We start from the raw sequence: 21824 nt of genomic DNA, 5'->3' as shown, positions 1-21824 counted from the left end.
AATATTATAAAACACGCCACCATGAAATTACTACGTTTCGTAAACGTTATACGTTATTCCATTTAAAAATACTACAGAAACACATTCCTCTAATACAGCCGAGAATCGAACTCAGTCGTAACAGTCACAAGTTCTTACTGTTATACTTGATCGAAGTGAGGGTGGGATGGGTGGGTTTTTATTTACAAATAAAATAAAATTACCTACGTACATTTACCATGAACGGGTGGGTAGGGAGGGAATTAAATTTAAATTTACGAACGCTTAAACTCTTGAACACTTAAATTTTCTGAGAAAGACCCAGACCATCTCCGCCATGGGAGGGATGGGAGGGATTTAACTATTTACTGAGATCTTTACAAGCCAGCAATCTCCAACCATGCGTTACTATTAACTGAGATTGAAACCCAAAGCATCTCGACCATGAAAACCCCAAAATGGGGATAAATGAAATAAAGATACGTCCACTTCATTAATTTAATATTACTGTATTTCTTTGACTTATGGGTTTACTGTAAGATTTCAGAACGCTAGTAATGACAGATATTAAGAATAATTTGCCAGACGGGTATAGAAACGGTCAAGTATTGAGCCTTTGAGCCCTGAGTCGGTGCAACACATACCTGGATAATCTGGTGTAATTCCCACGTTGCTCTGGCGTTGAACTCGGCTCCTTTATGCTGAATCTCCTTACTGTTGAAAGACGAGAACGAGCATTGAGGTATGGCTCCTCTCAATTGCTACTCTCGGCGTGATGTTCTACGTTGTTAGAATGATTTGGTATATGAAGTATTTCTTTCTCCTGTCATCTGGCTGACTCGCGACTAAAGCTTGGTTCTCCAAGAACTCGAACCAAAGACTGATCACTAAGACTTGATCATAGACTCGATCAACTGCACCCTGAGGACTCCTCTATGGACTTCCAGGACTTGCCCCAAAACCTCTCTCGTCCTGTGGTTTTGTTGAGCTTTGTCCAACCTCCGTCGTCTGCTTGCAGCACGTGCGACACCGTTTTCACATGGAGAGACAAATTCCTTCCATGTGTCAAGACTCAAAATTGCAATCCTCGACACGCTCTGATTTCCCGATTCTAAGCAATTCTCCGCATATCCGTAATTTCGTGAAATTCGTGAAATCTTACAGATTCACTTTATACAATGTATAGAATCTGGCTAATGTGAGGATAGACACATTGTCAACATTTCCTTCCTACATTGCCAGACTCTCAACGAAGACATTCTTATTCACATTTATTTACAACAAACTGCTGACACAAACATTAGCAACATTGTGCAGCTTGCATTATACTCTCATACACAACATTTAATTCCCGTAACCTTAATAAATGATTTTTATGACATAAACATTAAAACAGAATCCAAATATACAAATTAATTCACTCGAAAATCGAGTGCTGCTACAATATATATATAATTATGAAAGCTCAATATAAAAGATAAACAATCCTAAATTTCATCTAGCACTGGTTATAAGCATCAGTTCCATATTTTGTTTGTGTGTGTCAGGTTAATGATAACCATTCATTCACAATATAGGTCAAGAAAGAAAACCAAGATGTAATTCACTTGAATTGATTTTTTTGTGTTAAGGCCTTATGCCTTATTCTTGATATTTGTTGTCATAAAATTCCAAATTCAATGTTAATTTTCGGCATGCTTAATTTATTTTTTTAAAGAAAGACATTTTTTTTGTTGTTGTTATCGTTTACTCATTAAAACTTTTATTACGCTGTTAACCCCAAATTCGTAAGCTTTTTCTTTCATAAACAAGTTGTATCCCTAACCTCAAGCATAACATTAGTTTCTAAAGGATCTGTTAGGCTAATGAGGCAATATTAGCAATTTTTTGATTCTAGTGGGGATTAGACTGATTTTCAGGACTTTCAATCAAAATTTTTAAATTCTAGATATTTGATTATTTTCTGGTACTATTATTATTATTATTATCATTCAATCTTCATGGAAAGTGAAAGTCAGTCTAGTTCATCCACACAAACCCAAAATTAGAACAAAATTCTCTTTCAGCGTTGCAGCATGGAATACAGGATACATATGCGAATAAAATCAATTTTCATTTGCTTACACGGTTTAAAAGGGATCTTGTTTCCCTAAAGCCCTGGGACACTGCGGGGAGATGGGATTTTCCTTACCGTAAAACCAGGCCTTATCGAGTCACAAACCATTTTTAGTTTGGGAAACGGAGACTTTAACGGTGGTGCACAGCGGATAAATAGCGACAGACGGAATACGAACCCAAAACCCGCCATCTCAATATTTTTTTAACTCTTACAAAATTTGGCGCTCCAAACAATCACCAACAAAACATCTCTCTATTATTTTCAAGTTTTACAAACTTAGCGACCCGAACAGAAATTACTTTCTTTCTTCTATTCATTTCCAAATTTTACACAATTACATAAATATGATTCGCTCTTCACTAGAAAAACATTAAATTGTTATTGGAAATTGTCCGTTGGTACATTCTCCCCCGATTAGCTGCATGAAATATGATTACAGTTTGCCTTGGAAAGATAACAACCCCAACTGTTACTGTCATTATTATTATTAGTATTAGTATTACTATGAATTGAAATATTTTTTTACTCTTATATACGGTACTTAAAAATGTTTCGCCACACCATTTGAGCAACACCAAAGGCTCGCCTTAAAATTTAAAATTCTATTTCTTACCTCACACGCATACACTTTTCTAATAACTTCTCGGAAAATATTCATCAGTCATGAATTCTTCACAGTCACGTGAATATAGTAAAAGCACTTTCGATCGTTCGTCCGTATACTCTTCGGCATTACTATGTACAGCTATATTAAAAAGAAAAACATTTATTTTAACTTCTATTTCTGACTACATTTTCAAAACAATGAAAAGGAACTGATCTACATAAAACAAGTAATTTTTCTTCAGACAATCTTCACGTACAAAACTTGGCTTAAGAAGATATTCCGTACGATAAGAGAAATCCGATTTATCATTTAAGATTTATTGTGCAATATAGATTCTTCTCATGAAACTTCTTATAACGCTATATAATTGATTACATTTCAGATTTCTTAACAATTAGAGGCATAATTAAAGTTTACCAATAGAGATAATTTCATTCATAAAAAGGTTGACTCGCCCTGTGAGTACTCCGATATTGAACGGATTAATAGATATAATTCAAGCTCATTATCAGGATTAAAAAACAAGCAAAACACAAGTACACTTCATAATAAAGGTGATAATAAAGGTGAAAACGCAATCACTGACTAACATACACGCTTCTGGCAAGCGTTCTCATGCAGAAATGGTATCTCCAGCGTCATTCTTTCCTTATCTTTATAATGTAAATTTACCAGTGTTAAATTGTTCAGTGCCTAACTACAGGTAGTGACACCTGGTAGAAAGCCATAATTTGTAAATAAAATATGGGGCGCCTTTTGCGGGCACTATAGCAGCAACACGACCAGACAAGGGTTGATAGAGGTCCTGCACTGTTTGCAGAGGGATTTTCAGCCATTCCTCTTGAAGCGCAGTGACAATTAAGCACGTGCAGGTGGTGGAGGGAAATGTTTCCTCACTCCAACCTCTAACAAACCCCATATAGGCTCAATAATGTTGAGATCCGGCAATTGAACGGGCATGGCAAATGTTCAACCTCACTGTCATGCTCATCAAACCATTCTGTAACAAGTTGAGCAGTGTCAATGGGGCAATTATCATCCTGGAACACTGTACCACCGTCCGGGAAGAGTGTTCGAACCATAGGGTGTAAATGGTCCTCCAAAATGGTCCTATAGTCCTTGGCAGTAATACGATCCTCTAGAACAACTATAAGTCCGAAGTTACGCACGTCAAACCACGGATCCACCTCCACGTTTGACGGTGGGTATTAAGCAGTTTCGGTTGTATGCACCAGAGGGGCTTCTTCAGATGAACACTCCCTGTTGTTCGGAAAACAATGAAACTGGACTTATCTGAGAATATGACACGTTTTAGGTTATAGAAAGTCCAAGTTTTATGCTTTGATATCACTGAACCCGCTTTGCAGCATTTGTGCTGCTGATGAAAGGCTTCGGTAACGCAACTCTGCCATGGATGTTGGCCTTATGCATATGTCGACGAACTGTTTTCGTGCACACAGGTTCTATGAGGGGTGTATTCACTTCTGGATGATTGCCGATGGGGTGGTTTACCGTTTTTGAGCAACAATATTAGTCAATATCCTGACCTTCTTTTAGGTAACTTCAGTTTTCTCCTGCAGTTGCTCCTCCTGGATGTGATTCGTTCTTCCTGTTCATATGCATCCATCATCCTAGATACCGTAGCTCATAAGACGTCCCAAAGTGTTGCAGTTTTGAACACAGATACACCTGCTAGACGCGGTCCTACGATCTGGCCCCTTCTGAAGTCCGATATGTCCTCCACTATACCGCTCTACACACACGATTTGATGTTCACTGACGAACCTCTTCTACTGGAGTGACTACCAAGGACCTGCACGCGTGACTCATAGATCAAAAGTGCGATGTAAACTCTGGTGCGCCCCGCGAACATCCTATGCTATTTGTCCATGTGTTTCAGTTGCAATGTCCACTACCTGTATTATTTTTAAAAAAATCCTTCTACCTTGTATTCCGAACTTTAGAATCGTAACAGCATTCTGTTTCAGGACATACCTGAATTCTTTCTCAGTACATCTTCTATTACTACACTGCCCGCTAGAACAAGTAGTATGTTCTGTCTATCCGATAAACGCAGGCTTCAATGTAAAAGCCTTTGTAAAGAGAAAGTTGGCTCAATCCAAACATCTGAAAATTATTCTGGCTGAAGATATAAACATTGGATCACATGGAAAATATGCTGATGAAGTAATCACTGCATCACATTTTGACATTTCATAATTATTGCTAATACTGAAGAGAATGTCTACTTGCAGATCTGCAACCAGTGATGAAAATTTTGAAACGGAAAATTTTCCGATTCATAAAAACATACTCCACTTATTCCTACATCCTTGTATAGCCGTGATGTGAGATGGAAAATTTTCTTCTATATTTTTCCGGAAAATTTTCCGTTCTTAACAAATATCAGTGATCAAGTAACAATTCCACGATATTCTTAAAATTGATTGAATTTATGTATAGAAATGTTAAAAATTGAAAGATCATTTAAAGAATCTGAAAATTTTCATGGCTCAGACAATTTTCTGTACTATGTAAGAACAAGTGAAACAATTTTTCATGAATCGAAGAATCGTCTGTCCTGTACAGCGATGAAAATTTTCCAGAAAATTTTGAAACGGAAAATTTTCCGATTCATAAAAACATACTCCACTTACTTATTCCTACATCGTTGTTTAGCCGTGATGTGAGGTGGAAAATTTTCCATTTTTAACAAACATAAGTGATCAAGTAACAATTCCTCAGTATTCAAAAAATTGATTGAATTTATGTATAGATATGTTAAAAATTGAAAAATCATTTAAAGAATCTGAAACTTTTCATGGCTCTCACAATTTTCAGTACTATGTAGGAACAAGTGAAACAATGTTTCAAAAATCGCAATATTTTGTGTCTTGTATGCAAAAATTGAAGAACATTTTTTGAGTCGGAAAATTTTCATCATTTGGAGCAAAATTAAAACAACTTTTTGTGAATCGGAAAGTTTTATTGCTCTGTAGAAACAAATGTAAGAAATTTTCATGAATCGGAAAATTTTCATCACGATGTGGAAACAAGTGAAAACACTTCATAATCCGGACAGTTTTGGATATTTAGTGATGTTAGGTGGAAAATTTTCCACTATATTTAACTGCACATTGAGATATACAATTCCTGTAGAGGAAAATTAGACAGCAACAAATTATAATTTTCCCATCAGATTACGGGAACCAGAAAATTTTCTATTTCAAGTTGGAAAGTAAAAATTTACATAATGTTTTTCTCTACTTCTTCAATTTTTCCATATAAGACAGAAAATATTTCGATTCAGGAAAAATTGTTTAACTTGTTCCTACATAGTACTGTAAATTGTCTGAGCCATGAAAATTTTCACATTCTTTAAACGATCTTTCACTTTTTTACATTTCTGTACATGAATTCAACCAATTTTATGATTGCTGAAGAATTGTTACTGGATTATTGATATTTTTTTTAGAACGGAAAATTTTCCACCTCACATCACTATCTGCAACACATTTCTGGTTTATAACTACTTTCCACGTGATGCAATAAATACATTTTTAACCAAAATAATTTTCAAATAGTGTGTTCTGAACCCTACGGAGATTCTTACATTGAAGTATGGGTATTTACGAATACACAGAACCTATAACCACGTTTCATAAAGCGGGTTGATAACAGAAGATGCACTGAGAAAGTGTCCAGAGATGTCCCACAACACTGTTCTGTTGTGGTTCTAAAGTTCGGGATGGAAGATAGAAACAATTTTTCTAATTATCTGTTTATATTTGCCTTTTAACCGTGATAATGAAATTCGAAGCTGCCTGAAATGTATTTATTTAGTTTATTCGATACGGTGTGCCTACAAGATATTTAAACACACACACACACACACATATATATATATATATATATATATATATATATATATATATATATATGCTTTTAAACTTAAATTAGCTTTATCCACTTCTTTTAAAACGCAATCGCTAGTAAGTGCCAAAATACGAACATACTTTTAATGTAAAATTATGTTTAGCTGAGTGGAGCGTCGTGGCGTTTGAAAAATCTGAGATATTTCGTTGACTTTATTTCTTCAATTTTGACGATCATGTTATTACTTCAGAATTATTTTTTGAATTGATTCTTATTTCGTATTTCTTTCCGAGCTTCCTCAGGGATACGCGGTTAGTGCATGCGCTTTTGGCGTGGGAGAACAGGTTTGATTACCGATGGGAGCTCCTGTGATTCGGATCCCATGTTAAGCTGTAGATTCACGTCTCATATAGCCTCACTGCTGAAAGGAACACTAAAATAAAATAAAATAAAATCTGGTATGCCAGAAAAAGAGGTCTTCAATACTTAAAGTCAAAAACAAATAGATGTGTATATCTGTACGCTTCTGAGATAGAAAAACTTAACTACAGAATACTATGCACTGAATAAATGGTGCCTGCCATCATTGTTAATCCTCATATTTTAACTCTAACAGGAATAAAGTTAATACAACATCGCAGCTTTTGCAAACGCCAGACACGTCACTCAGGTACGAAAACTTCCATCTTTTAGTTATTAAAAATAAAAGATAGAAAACATTGAAACATATACCTTAACGAAAATACTTATTATTATCCTAAGGGGAAGTTTCCGTGGATTTGCCTTATATTTCTTCTTCAATATTTAAAATAACGGAAAAACAAAGAACAATATCAATTCTTGGGAAGCACTATGAAAAAGTATGGTCAATTGAATGTCTAAAATACTGTTTATATTTAGTCATTATAGAAACACAAGCATCACCTATGTACTTCACTACTAAATTAGTAACAAAATAAATGCTGTTATTAATTCAAATAATAACGAAATTGGTCACGAGAAATATATTTTCTTTATAATACTGTTTTATCACTGTGTGTAATAATACACGCAGGGTCAAATTAAACCTCTCTGGTTTATAATGCTTCTTAAATACAACATGACTACATTTTTATATTGTTCTTTCCTTTCCCATTATTTTCAAAATCAATATAAAAAAAGAGGGACTGGAAGAAAACTCTTCATTATTACAGCATTTCAAATGAAATTTCTAGTTTTAATCCTCGGTTATGTTCTATACGGTACAGATGACGGATGATTAATGAAAGCGAATGATTATAAAAGAATTGGTAGAATGAAAATGTGGAAGTGACAGAACCCCGCGAAAGACCACGGATAAATGATGTCCATCACACGCTTGCGTGGCCGGGGATCGAGCCAGGAATCCTTTGTATCAGAAGTGAGCGCTCTACCACTGAGCCGTGTCCCCCTAAAAGCATTTCAAATTTAACGCAGTTTGTAAATGCAGGGGAAAAAATCGACAACTTAGGATTTAGAAGTAACTAGAATGTGAATGTTGCAATAGCTAATAGAAATAGAGTAGTGTATATAAGTCCAACTGACCTGTTATGTTCTCTCAATAAATACACTGATTACACGTTACGGAAGTTCACGGAGTAAGTCAACGGTGGCATAAGCACAGTTAGTTTGTTTTCAAGCTAACAATTGATTTACTGAAGAAAGAGGTTGGATTATATGACTAAAGTGGGGATGCTTGTTATAGATCTTTTATTGAAGTCAATAATTAAATGACATGGAAGAGGGTTATTCTAAAGGACGGTTTTATGACTTTCCAAAGATTTCAGGAAGTAAAATCCAATACCGGGATGTAACTAGAACACAGGGTCTAACCGCACTTTATCTTGACCGTAATCAAAACTTCTCTACCGTACTGTTCCCTATAATATTCATCATCAAGACAGAAACAGACTGCAAGTACAGTATACAGTTTCTTCATGTACGGACACTTAAGGACGTACGCAGGGGGTCATGGGGAACCGGAACTCCCCCTCTCGAAATTCCGATTTTTCTGTAAATTTAGTTTAATTTTCGGGATGATTTTACAAATTATAATACAATTTACCCAGATCTTGAATTTGGGTCACTTACATCAACAAGTTTATATACACGGCGCAAGCTAACTTTGCACTTTGAAACCGTTACTTCCCGAGCGAGCGAGATGAAAATGAGAGGAAATGGTTGATCCTACGCATGCGTAAGATATGTTGCCAACCGCGATTATCCAAACTTCTCAATAGTAGACCCTAAATCGTTTATTTAAAAAAGGAAAAAACTAGTTTCTTTATTACTGAATGTTTGCCTCCTTGCAAAGCATAACATATCCTCTCCACTATTTTTGCAATTGGTACAATTGACAACACTAGACAATCGTTTGCTCTTTGTTTCTCAAAGTAAGCTCTGACATTATATATCATTTCCCTACTTAGACTTCAGATCGTAGTACTGCTCCCGAATATTTTTTAAAAAAGATCTTTTATCTTCCATATCATAGCGTTAATTAACCAAAGTATAAGAGAATTTGAAATCAATTATTAAAATTAAGAATAACTGAATATATCAAACACCTGAACGTGATAACACAATGCTAAGTAATACTGAGTGGAAAACATTCTTTCACTCTTCTTATTTTGACCTTTGGGTTACACAAAAAGACAAGAAAAGGAAGCCTCCCACACATCTGTTGGTCAACAGAACACAAGGTACACTTTGGCAATCGTAGCATTCCATTCGCTTAGGGTCTAAAACAAGAGCCATGGCTCACTCACCCCTCGAAATAAGATATTTCCGATGCTTATGGAGGTTGGTTCTTTGGCTGGGTTTTGTGTAGTGTGCCGGTAGATTGAAAATAAGGTGTCTGTTGTTACAAGGGCGTTATTACCGTATTCCGGTCCAGTATAGCCAGTATAGTGTAGATAGGCTAGTGTTATAGTTTGTAGGTGTATTGGTGTGTGTTGTAGTGAATTAACGTGACTATGAATGTTATCAACTCCAAAGTGAAGCACAAAAAGATCCATTCACAGGCTAGAGAGGTGATTTGGAATGTTATTAAATTTATGGAGATGGAAGCTCGAGAAGGTACCTTCACAATTCCTGTTGGAAAAGGTTTAGAAAGAACAGCGAAGGCTGTAGGGGTATCGTTACGGACGATCAAAAATATTTTTTTAAAAAAAGGGCAGACAGTTGAAGCTAAGAAAACTTGTTTTGAAACTCGGAATAAAATCCGGCGTTGTCAGAAACCTGTGGTTGGGGTAGATGAGTTTGACAGTGATGTTATTCGGAGAACAATTTACGACTTTTATTAAATGGAACACAGAGTTCCTACTGTTTCGACACTGAGGGAAAAGCTTTCAAAATCAATAGGTTTTCAGCATGGGTGCACACGCCTTAGAAAAATTCTAAAAGATCTTCGGTTTCGGTGGAGAAAGACTAAAACTAACAGAACCGTACTTGTCGAGTCTCAAGAAATTCGAGAAAAAAGAATTTCCTACTTGAGACGTATAAAGGAATATCGAAACCAAGCGCGAAATATAGTTTATGTAGACGAATCATACATATTATCATCTCACGTTTCAAACAAATCTTGGACCGACGACAGCTCTCACGGTCTATTAGCACCAGTCTCTCGGGGTCAGAGGTTAATTATGATTCATGCAGGAGGGCAAAATGGGTTTGTACCCAATGCATTATTAATGTGGAAAGCAAGGCAGTCTACAGGTGACTACCACAACTAAATGAACCAAGAAAATTATGAAAAGTGGGTTACAGATAAATTAATACCAAACTCTCCCTCACAATTCTGTCGTGGTCTGTGATAATGCATTCTATCACAACGTTATTTTGGAAAAAGCATCTACCTCTGGTTCGAATAAGGAACAAATGATGCAGTGGCTGACAGAGAAAAACATTTCTTTTGATTGTAATATGCTGAAGCTGGAACTGTATAGTTTAATCCAATCACATAAATCTAGATTTCAAAGTTTGCAATTGACGAAATTTTCAAACGCCATGGATACTCTGTGCTTCGTTTACCCCCCTACCACCCGGAACTGAATCCAATTGAAAAATTTGGTCTTTGGTGAATGGATGGGTTGCGTCACGAAACACAACTTTCAAAATTAATGATGTTTAAAAACTCTGTGAAATTAGGTTCGGGCAAATCGGAAGGAACGAATGGATATCAGTTTGTAATCACGTGAAGCAAATTGAAACTCAGTATTGGGAAGCAGAAGGAATTATGGATGAAATTACTGAGAGGGTCGTTATCAGTCTTGGTGGTGTCGACAGTGATTGCAACAGCGATTCAGAAGAGGATACTGACGGTGACTTATCCGAAATAGAAGAAATGTAGGTGAGTGTTTCCTTTATGTACGCATATACATAGATGATAAATATTTGATTTCTATTTGTGGAATACAACGTTTATTATTAATAGTAATGATCTAGATATACATAGATGAAAAGGTACAACGTACGAGTTATGAATAATACCTCACATTTCTAGATTCATGGTGAATATTTATTTCAGTTGGCAACGCTGATAAGTTCACTTTTCTGCCTCATAATTCACGGTCAGATGGGAGCCAAATCGCGAACAGCATTACGTCACTCAAGTGCAGAGTTGTTGTGCGCCGTGTCTAATTGTTTAGATGTTGGTGCCGGAAGACTAGGTGTAGTCCATCATGTAAATATTGGGCATACAATCTACCATGTACTGAAATGTGCGAGTCCGAAGGAAGCGAAGAACTTTGTAATAATTGCTCACTCTTTACAATTGAAAATATCGTGTATGGCATGGAAGACATTTTGGATAAGAATAGTTTCTTCCAAATTATGCAGAAATGACTTAAGAAATATATATAATGTCCTAATAGTTTTCATGACAACGTGCAATTAGTCAAATTCAGGAATAGAATAACACAGAAATGCTTACAACTGTAATGTTCAAATATTTAACAAATCTCTTTATGTTGCTCTAAATATTATTGATTTTATCACAACATTTTAAATAAACATTTTCCTTCTGCTAAGAATTAGCTTTTATATGATGTCAAGCGCATGACAATCGGATGAAAATCAACTGTTTTGCAATGAAATACATATTCAACTACGAAAATGGCGTCTCGTCTCAGCAAGATCTTTTAAATGAGCCATGTTCCATCAAAATGGGATAAAAAATACGTGGTCTAGTTTTTAAAGGTGGCCATCTTACTAACGTCACCAACGCTACCTCCATCAGAATATGAAGTGTCATCATGGAAATTATTCATGTAGACGATGTTTACAACGAAGTAAAACTACCATCAACATTTCTGCACTAAACCTGCCAGGGAAGCCCTTTCTCTTACATATACATCATTACTATTTCCAAAATTCACTTACCCGTGACGTAAAATATTTCTCCAGTACCGTTCTCATCTCGTCTATAGAAGTCTGCCCACATTATTTTGAAGACTGTGAAATAGATGATAATTAGATAATTAATCAGATGATCAAACACTGTCTCATGATTAAGTGGCAATGTCGATTGAACATGGTGGATGGGGCATTATTTCCCATTCAAACTCCTCCAGCATTTGCAATGTTATCCTCGCTGTGTGTGTTCAAGCATTGTTCTGTTGGAAGAACATCTTTTGTCTGTAGACTAAAAATAGTGCGGAGATGAAGACTTCAGCCTGGACTGGCGGTGTTTCTCCTTTCCTACTTACTGTCTTCGGCGCTTGACATTTTTAAAGAGAATCCATTTCTCGTCACCAGTCACTATTAGATTCAGAAACAAGAATATTAGGAATGATCAAAAAAACATGGATCAAAATACTGCAATCTTAGCCAATAATTAGTTTTTGGATCACGGGCCACAAAATTTTTGAACAGCCCCTAAATCGAGTTTTCGTATTTTTTACGGAATAAGCACATCATACTGAGTTAAGTGATAGTTTGGTTTGGCTACACTATATGTAGTTCTTGAGATATAAGACCTATAAGAAAATTTTTGCCTGAAATATATTGGATCTTTTGATCCAAAAAGGATTCACTCCTGAGGGGTAACTCTAAAGAACACATATTCACTCCCTGCTTGTAATTACTCCGAAAGTTTGTGAGGAACCCATTGACCCAATTTGCTGATTTTTCCAATTGCACGCAGGTGTCAATGAACTGCTGAATGACCAAATCCAAGCTTCCCAGCTAGTTCCTCAACAATTATGATGGAATTTTGTTCCACCAGGGTTTTCAGAGCATCCTTGTCGAACTCTATAAATCTTCCCAGACGAGGCTCGTCTTCTAGGCTGTAGTTTCGGGTCGGAATTTCAATACTGATGAATATTCCTTGCACTTTCCGTTGCGTTGTGAACTTAACTGAAATCATAAAGCAAAATATGCTCCTTCCATTATACCTTTGAAACCATAATTGTTCCAATTGGATTGCATTCTTTACAACTTGAACTAAGACGACGAAATAAAATGAAACGAAATCTTTCCGTTTAACGTCCCACGATCATGCCCTTTAGGCTAACGGAGATGGATGATTAAGAGAAGTGAATGATAATGGAAGAATTAGTCGAATGAGAATGTGGGAGAAAACTGTAGTACTCTTAAAAAATCACGGACACGATGTTGTCCACCACAAATTTACTTGACTGAAGATCGAACCAGGGACCCCACGCAGCAGAAGTAAGCGCTCTAGTATTGAGACACCCTGTCCCCCTTACTAACCAGATGATGATCAATGCACTACCTGCTTTTATACAAAGTTGCAGGCAGTTCATACCTTCTCCCTCCGACTGTTAATTCATGTAATTGACAAAACAGTATTCATGAGATGACCCGATACAACCTTCAAAAAACTGAAAACAACCTAATTATGTGGTGCTAGTTACATCCGAAAACTGCAGAAAAATTTGGACTCATGTCATACTTCTAATCTGACGGAAATTTACATCTACTCGTCTTTACTCTGCCGAATTTCGGCAACACTAATTGTTGTAACATTTAAATAATAATAATAATAATAAAATAAAATCTTACGTACGATCAATCGGTATACCAATCTTGTCTGGTTTACATCTTCTCCTTACATAAAGAATAATAACAAATGAAGCCACAAATATTGCCGAAAACACACCAAACACCACAAGAGTAGGAGTCGAAAGCTTTGTATCAATCTCTGCTTCTTGTTTGCTACTCTTTGCAGGTAGTATCTCTGAAAGAACAAAATAGATAACATACATATACAAAGTACTGAAATATCAAAAACATTTCTCTGTCAATTTATTGAAAAAACGACACAGTATTTCAGCATTTACAAAAAGAAACTATTGTTTTCAAGATCACTTTCAATTTAGTTGATTTTATTATTATTACTATTTAAACAGTAATTTCAATATATGTAGTTCATTTATTCTTGAATAAATTTTGAAAACTTTCAGTGTATTGATTATTCTTACATGATGGGCTTGGATATAACAAGGAAATAAAAATTCCTTACAACATTTTATACCTTATTATAAAAAATTTAATAGCTTGAAGAAAGAAGGTGTAAGGTTATGGATTCATAGAGCATTTTAAAAAGTAAAAATACTATCTTGAATAACTTTTAATACTTTTCCACATTTGCTTCCGGTATAAAATTATTTTCGATAAAGTGGATAAATTTAAAATATCTAAGATCAACATTAACAGACGAAACCATATTCATCAAGAAATTTAATGTCGACTGAAAGCAGGGAATTCGTGTTATTATTTAGTCTAAAATCTTTCGTTTTCGCGAATTCAGTAGAATTTCACGTTTAAAATACATAAAACGATAATTATACCTGCTGTGTTGTATGGTTGCGAAACATGGTTGCATAATTTGGGAGAAAAATTCAGGTTGAAAATATGGGTTACATGCACAGGACCGACACGGCGTAGGATCGACACGGCATAGGATCGACACGGCGTAGGATCGACACGGCGTAGGATCGACACGGCACAGAACCGAAACGGCACAGGATCGACACGGCATAGGATCGACAGCAGAACTTTCATACGATCGAAATAATAAAAAATACATTATTTTATAATTACGCAATATTAAGTAACAATTATTTTCTCAAGGATATATAGGAGAGAACCGTCATACGATCGAAACGGCATAGGAACGAAACGGCACAGGGCCGACACGGCATAGGATCGACACGGCACAGGATCGACACGGCATAGGATCGACACGGCACAGGATCGACACGGCACAGGATCGACACGGCACAGGATCGACATTCTGTAGGGTGGTCAACACTTTCTGAAAATATCAATATCGCATATCCCTCACCTTGAATTTGTGGATATAAAAAATTGTAAGGATAAATAATTCTAAATGGTATATTTAAAAAAAAATTATATATATATATATATATATATATATATATATATATATATATATATATATATATATATACAAATTGTATAAAAATATTGTGCGTAATATATCCATGCCGTAATAAATACACCTTTAATTTTGTGATATTAAAAAAAATACGCTAAATAACTCCAATAGTTGATTCGAGGTTTTCAATACCGAATAAATAATATTATTTGTCTGATATTTTTATAATGCTGTAATTTTTTATGTATACTAAGTTGAAATATGTACATGTAACTGCAATTTTAAAACTGTAGGCTTAGAATTTGCGTTTGGATTTTTTTTTAAGCGAAGCAATGCACCTATGTTAAGTTGCCTCCTTTCAAATTTCGAATTGAAATCGGAAGCCAATCGTTTGTTTTTCGTTTGTTATTGACTTTTTTGAAGAAAAATAGTAAAAATCGTATCTTTCTTAAAACATAAAGAGATGTTTACAAAATAAAGTTGGTATATGGCCAAATTTACCCTTGTTCCTCCACTTAAAATTTTGATTGTAAATCAAAATCAATTGTTTGATATGCGTATGCTACTAATTATTTTGAAAAAGAATAGTCTGTTTCGAAAAACATAAAGAGTCTTTTCAAGAGAAATGGGTGATGGAATTTCATATTGGCTCCACTTTAAAGTCTCGAATCAAAACCGAAGCCAAGCGTTTCTTATTGGTTGTTTTTAAGAGCAAATCGCTTGTTTCGAAAAAATAGAGAAAGAGATTTACAAAATAAATTTAGAATGTGATCAAATTCAATCTGATTCCTTTACTTACAAATTTCTATTCAAGACCAAAATCAATCGTTTGATATGGATTTGTTGTTGCTTGTTTGGAAGAAAAGTAATTTGATTCGAAAAACATAAGAATATAATTAAGAAATAATGTTGATGAAGGTGATTTGTTTCGGGGCGGTTTGCTTATTTTGAAGAAAAAATCACTTGTTTCAAAACAACCAGTAAAATATATCTATTTCCAGGATACATTTGGTGGTCAACTTCATACTGTTTTTTCTGCTTTTAAATATCGATTCAATACTCAAGCTAATAACATGTTTTCCTTTCTTATTGATTGGTTTGAAGAGGAAATAGTTTGTTTTGAAAATTATTAAGAGTCATTTACAAAATAAGGTTGGGTGGGCCAACTTTTTGGTGGTATTTCAAATTTCGATTTAAAATCAAACTCAATCATTTATTTTTCGTTCGTTATTGATTGTTTTGAAGAAAAACTAAGAACCATTAAAGAAATTTTTATAGTAAAGGTGGTCACCTTCACAGGGTTCATGCACTTCAAATTTCGTTCAAAGCATAAAACGGTTAAAATAATAAGAGAAACACAATCAGTACTCTACGCAAATGTTTAGGGGGTTCAGGGGCTTTAGGAACACAAGTTTATATAATATCAAGTGTTTATATATATAAACGTGCTAATATGATAAACGTGCTTAATTTTGCATAATACCTTGCTCAAGGGCGGTTTCAAAGTCCTTAATCCCTTTACTTCAGTACGCCACTAAACATCAATTATAAGTCATTCGTTATCCAAATTGTACTTCTTGTACTGATTCAATCCTTAATTTTAAAGTTCAAAATTATATGAGCACTTATTATGCTATTGGAAAAGAGCACATATTTTATGACAGTGCAAGGTAGTTTCTTGTTTTAACAATTGAAAGAAAGGAAAACACCAATAAAAGTAATAATAATACCTGACACGAATTCCGATAGTAAATCATATTTTATTATCTTATTTGAAACTTTGAGAAAATTGAAGCTCTACACCGAATACAAATTGGATAATAAGCAATGCTTTATAATTGCTTGATACATTTCAAATTGAGAACAAAGAGAGTGACACTGTTTAAAAGAAAGATTGGATAAAAACAAGAATTTTAGGAATGATCTAAAAAATGGATCAAAGTATTATGATCTTGGCTAATATTAATTTTTGGATCAGTTACCATAAAATATTCGAACGGTCTCTAAATCGAGTTTTCTCCAGATATGTATTTCTCCAGGTATAAGGAGTACAAGAAAAATTTCGATTAATTAAATATTTTGGATTTTTTTTTTATAACGGGCCACAAAATTTTTGGACGGTCCCTAAATCGACTTTTCATATTTTTTACGCAATAAGCATATCACACTGAGTTAAGTGATATCTTGGGTTGGCTTACACTATATGTAGTTCTCCATATATAAGACATACAATAAAATTATTGATTGAATTAAATATATTGGACTTTTTGGATCAGGGGCTACAAACGTTTGGACGGTCCCTAAATCAAGGTTTCGTATTACTTTCGGAATAAGCACATCATGCTGAGTTAAGTGATAGTTTTGGTTTGGCTGCACTATATGTAGTTCTTCAGATATAAGACGTAGATTTTTTTTTTATTGAATGAAATATATTAGATTTTTTGGATCAAGGGCAACAGAATTTTTGAATGGCCCCTAAATCGAGCTTTCGTTTTATTCAGGCACTAAGCACATCATACTGAGTTCAGTCATAGTTTAGGTTTGGGTACACTATATGTTGTTCTCCAGATATAAAGCCTACAAGAAATTTATTGTCTGAAATATATTGGATCTTTTGATCCAATAATAGTCCTTCATCCTCCATTTATACATTAAGCAAGTAACAGTATAACGTGTACATTACGTGATACACTTTGTATTTTATGGTGTGATGTTTAATAATAAATTATTAACAGAATACCCGTTCTTCGCACGGGGAGAATAGTTTCATTTTGAGCATAAAGGGCAATGGAATCTGAGTATGGATTTAAACTGCATCGGGAGTGTTACTGTTCGTCTGAGTGACTCCAAATACTATTTCATCGACACTAATATCGGTATTATTTTTTATCATTATATATATAGTGTGTAACTTCATTAATGTAATGAACGTCTGGAGGTGATTCCTGGACTCGGAAGAAGAATTTAAATGAAACGAAGTCTTTAGCTTATCATAATTATAACTTCTATGCCAATGGTAACGGATGATCAATCAACGGCTTCCTGTTCAACTTAAGAGTGTGTAAAAATGAGAAAAAAATAACTTTGATCCAGAGTAGGTTTATAACGACTGTGCATAAGACAGTCAGGGGCAAAAGATCATGTACGATGAACTAGAGTATAAGGGATTCTTCACATAACAACAGTGATTCCCACAAATTATGTGAATATAATTTGAGCCAAAGTAAGCTAGATTAAAAGATTTCCTCCCCGTAATGGTAAATCCGTGGAAGATAATAACTACGAGTACAGAAGGAATGAAATTCGACGATACTCAAGGTGTTGCGCGTGTTGCACAAGGAAAGAAAGAAATCGAAAATCGATTTATTCAAATTATCGATTTATTCTGTTTCGTACAAGGTAGGATAACTGTGAAATACTCAGAGGTACCTTGTACAGTATTTGCGCAATGCAGTATGTGTACACGAGACAGCTATGAAGAATAACAGTTCACAGTCTGATATTGTCGACCGTTGACCGCATTGCAAAGATGACATCGGCGAAGCAAATTTTTCCGCCTGTGATCAAGCACATCTGAAATTTCGTAGATGATTGCCGCAGCTATATTACATCGAGCTACAAGTTCTTCGACTGTCGTGGCCGGAGTTTCATACGTATCCCCGAAATAAAAAATCAAGCAGCGTGAGGTAGAATGAACGAGGTTGTCATAACACGTTTTTCTCTCCCAATCTGGGAATGTTTCATTTAGGTAAGTCTGCATATTCCTGTCAAAATGTGCAGGTGTACTATCATACTGAAATCACATCTGCTGTCTTATGTTCAAGGGCACATGTTCTATCAATTTTGGGAGACAATTACGTAAAAATAAAAGATACGTACTCCCACACAGGCAGACCGATAATAAATAAGATCCTACCACAAAATTATCCACCACACCACACCAAATTTCTGCTGCTGATCGTTTACTAGAGTTGCATGTGGGTTTTTACGCCATACACATGATAGTTTCAAGACGGTTTTGATCATTCGACGTACGCTGTCTTCAAGTTCAGCTGTCCATATGGGGCTATTTCCTCCGATTTCACGTACGAGAAACCGAAGGGACCCCTCTCTCGAAGTCGAATATGGAGGCGTGGAAAAATACAAGGAAAGTTACTCTCTTTTGAGGGCGACGGTCACGATGTAAACGCCTCACTTCTGGGCTATTGCCCTTTGCTACTCCATAAATGAGTTGCATATCTGCCAGCTCGTGGACAGGGTAATCTTCCATCGCGCAGGCGTGTACAGGTTAACACAATCAATTTTACTTAAACACCAACGTCTACACTTTTACACGACCTTAAATACCTGGACACAACCCTCTACCGTTGAACACAACATTTCCCATCCTGTTATACAGCAATTACACGTGTAACAGTAGAGCATCTGACTATGTATATCACTCACAAGTTGCGTAGATGCTTATTACAACTCAGCCATGCTAACTGAAGCCATTCCACAATAAAACTTCAAGACAGCCTTCTGTAAGCCACTCGCAATTGGCACACAAGGGACGATAGTTCCGTAGGTATTCCTCCGTGTAGGTATTCCATACAGCTCTAAGGTATGTACATTAGAATGTCGAAAAAAGACTATCCTTTTTTTAAAATGTACTTTCAACGAGCTTCCTTTGAGAAAATTTCTCCGGCAATGATAAAATCAAAATGTAAGTGGTCTACACTAGGATAGTATTTTGGTATATTCACAATAGCAATGAAGTTTTTCATAGCTCAGGTAAAAGTTGAGGTTTGCCAACTCGAAGGAAGGGGAAAACGCCATCAAAAGTATTCCTGGGAGAAGATTCATCTAACGGATAAATCAAGTATACTATTCCAGCGCACTTCTTGGTATCGTTATGCAACGTGTACAACATCCCTTGTTTCCCCACTTTTGTTGCTTCTGTGCACAGAAGTACCATATTCCACGGAATTACATATTACGAGGAAGAAACCGTTTAATGCAGCTTACTTTTGCCCCATATCTATTCACACAATATTTTGAATCCCTGGGTCATGTGGAGAATTCCTTGTACACTCGTTCATCACATATGATCTTTGCATTTTTCGATGTTATATTTATTTACATGCCGCCTGACTGTCCTATGCACAGTCGTTTTAAACCTAATCTGGATCAAAGTTATTTTTCCTTTTTCACACACTCTTGGACAGGAAGCCGTTCATTTATCATCCGTTACCATTAGCCTAGAAGATATAAGTGTGATACGTTAAAGACTTCGTTCCATTTAAAATCTTCTTCCGAGACGTCATTATGTACTGAGACAAAATAGATGAATCACACATGTGTATCTCTCTTTCTTTCGAATTCTGAGTGTTCTTCTAACTTGAACGATGCACTATTATTTTTTAATGTTAAATCTTGTACTTGATTGATCATTTCTTCATTCAACGTTTGATAAAATACTCAAAGGAATACTCCAGTTTCTTTGGAAGTCATCCTTGCATCGTCACTGTACACTAATCGAATCTACGACTAAAAACAATGGACATTCTTTTGCCCGACTTCAATCCGACGTTTTGTTCATGAGTTATGGCGGTTTATACATTTTTCCGACAAATTTTCGGGTGTTACACCCAGGTTGTTGTATAATTTTTGTTTTATTTCGGTGTCAGGAATCACCTAACGACGTTTGTTATATTAATTAAGTTACACCCTATATATATACGGGCGCCATTTTATATATTAAAAAAACCAAATTTGTTTAGTAACGTAAATAGCTAAACTATGAAAACGTATTTACTAGAGAAACACTTTTTAGTTCTTGTAATAATTTTCTCTCAAACAAACTGAAGGTAAATATATACCAATAAATCAATACAGCTATATTTTAGAAAATGAAATGAAATTTTTGAGTTTTACGTCCCACACTTATGCCGGTTAGGCTGAAGGAGACGGTGATTATGAGAAAGGAATGAAATGGTGGAATGAAGAAAGTGGGAGGAAACGGGAGAACCCCGAGAATATCCACGCACACGGCGTTTATCGACCACAAAGTTCACTTGGCGGGAGCAGGGTTTGAACCCGAGACCCCATGCACCAGGGGTGAACGCTCTACCACTGACCCACCGCGGCTCCAGCTATATTTTAGAAATACAATAGGCACTGATTTTTCGAAGACTGCTCTAATACATAGGAACAATCAAATTTGTAAATAGAGAGTTTTCTTTTTAAATAAAACAAACTGAATTGCTTAAACTGCGCTATATCGATTGGTTTCAGCATCTGATTTTTTAAAAATAAATAATTAGCAGCACGAAAAATTCCTATATTATCTTCGAAAATAGACCTACATGTTAATTGCTTTACTGGCTTTATACATTTTTTTTTTGAAAAAGTGATTGTAGGGGAAGATGGGGCTAGTTGCAACAATTTTCAGGTCTGTTTTTTTACTCGAAAATTATTATAGATATAAAAACTATATTGAGTGTACTAAAAGGTACATGCCTTAACTACATACCAAAAAAAGAGAAGTGCAAAACATCGAACGGCAGTTTTGATAGCATCCACTTTTTGAACTAAGTCCGACTGTTGACACTTGCCCCACCCATGGGGTAAATTGCAACATCGTCTGGGGTAAGTTGCAACAATCGGACTTGATTCAGATATTTAATGCTATCAAATCTACAGCTTGAACATCGCTTCACTCATTTTCACTGTGGCAGTCAATGTCTATAATCTATACAGTTAAATAGTACGGATTTCTCTCGGAACACGACCAATGAGACCACTTCTCACAACATAAACACTGTACCCAGTCTTCTTCTGTATCCTGTTCTTCGTACGGTTCTTCAGAAACCAAACAG

General features: G+C 35.5%; 1 protein-coding gene across 4 annotated transcripts in view; it reads right to left on the bottom strand.

Moving 5' to 3' along the window:
* Nucleotides 1-13768, bottom strand: part of LOC145685896 (uncharacterized) — a 66625-nt gene extending 52857 nt beyond the window's left edge. For 2 of the 4 annotated variants that reach the window (XR_014131497.1, XM_081758638.1), the window contains exons 1-2: nt 11982-12306; nt 2712-2843 (exon numbers count right to left, since the gene is read on the bottom strand). Coding sequence is in view for 2 of the 4 variants with exons in the window: in XM_081758638.1 (XP_081614764.1) it covers nt 2712-2756 (45 nt within the window). In the remaining 2 variants the exon portion in view is untranslated. Of the gene's footprint in view, nt 1-2711; nt 2844-11981; nt 12307-13629 lie in introns of those variants that run through there. The other 2 variants (XM_081758639.1, XM_081758640.1) reach the window with 2 other exon arrangements.
* Nucleotides 13769-21824: the final 8056 nt, after the last annotated feature.

This window comes from Thermobia domestica, chromosome 5 (assembly GCF_964235325.1).
Source record: "Thermobia domestica chromosome 5, izTheDome1.hap1.1, whole genome shotgun sequence".
Lineage (NCBI taxonomy): Eukaryota > Metazoa > Arthropoda > Insecta > Zygentoma > Lepismatidae > Thermobia > Thermobia domestica.
The sequence above is the reverse complement of the archived record's forward strand: the minus strand, read 5'-3'. Positions and strand labels throughout refer to the sequence as shown.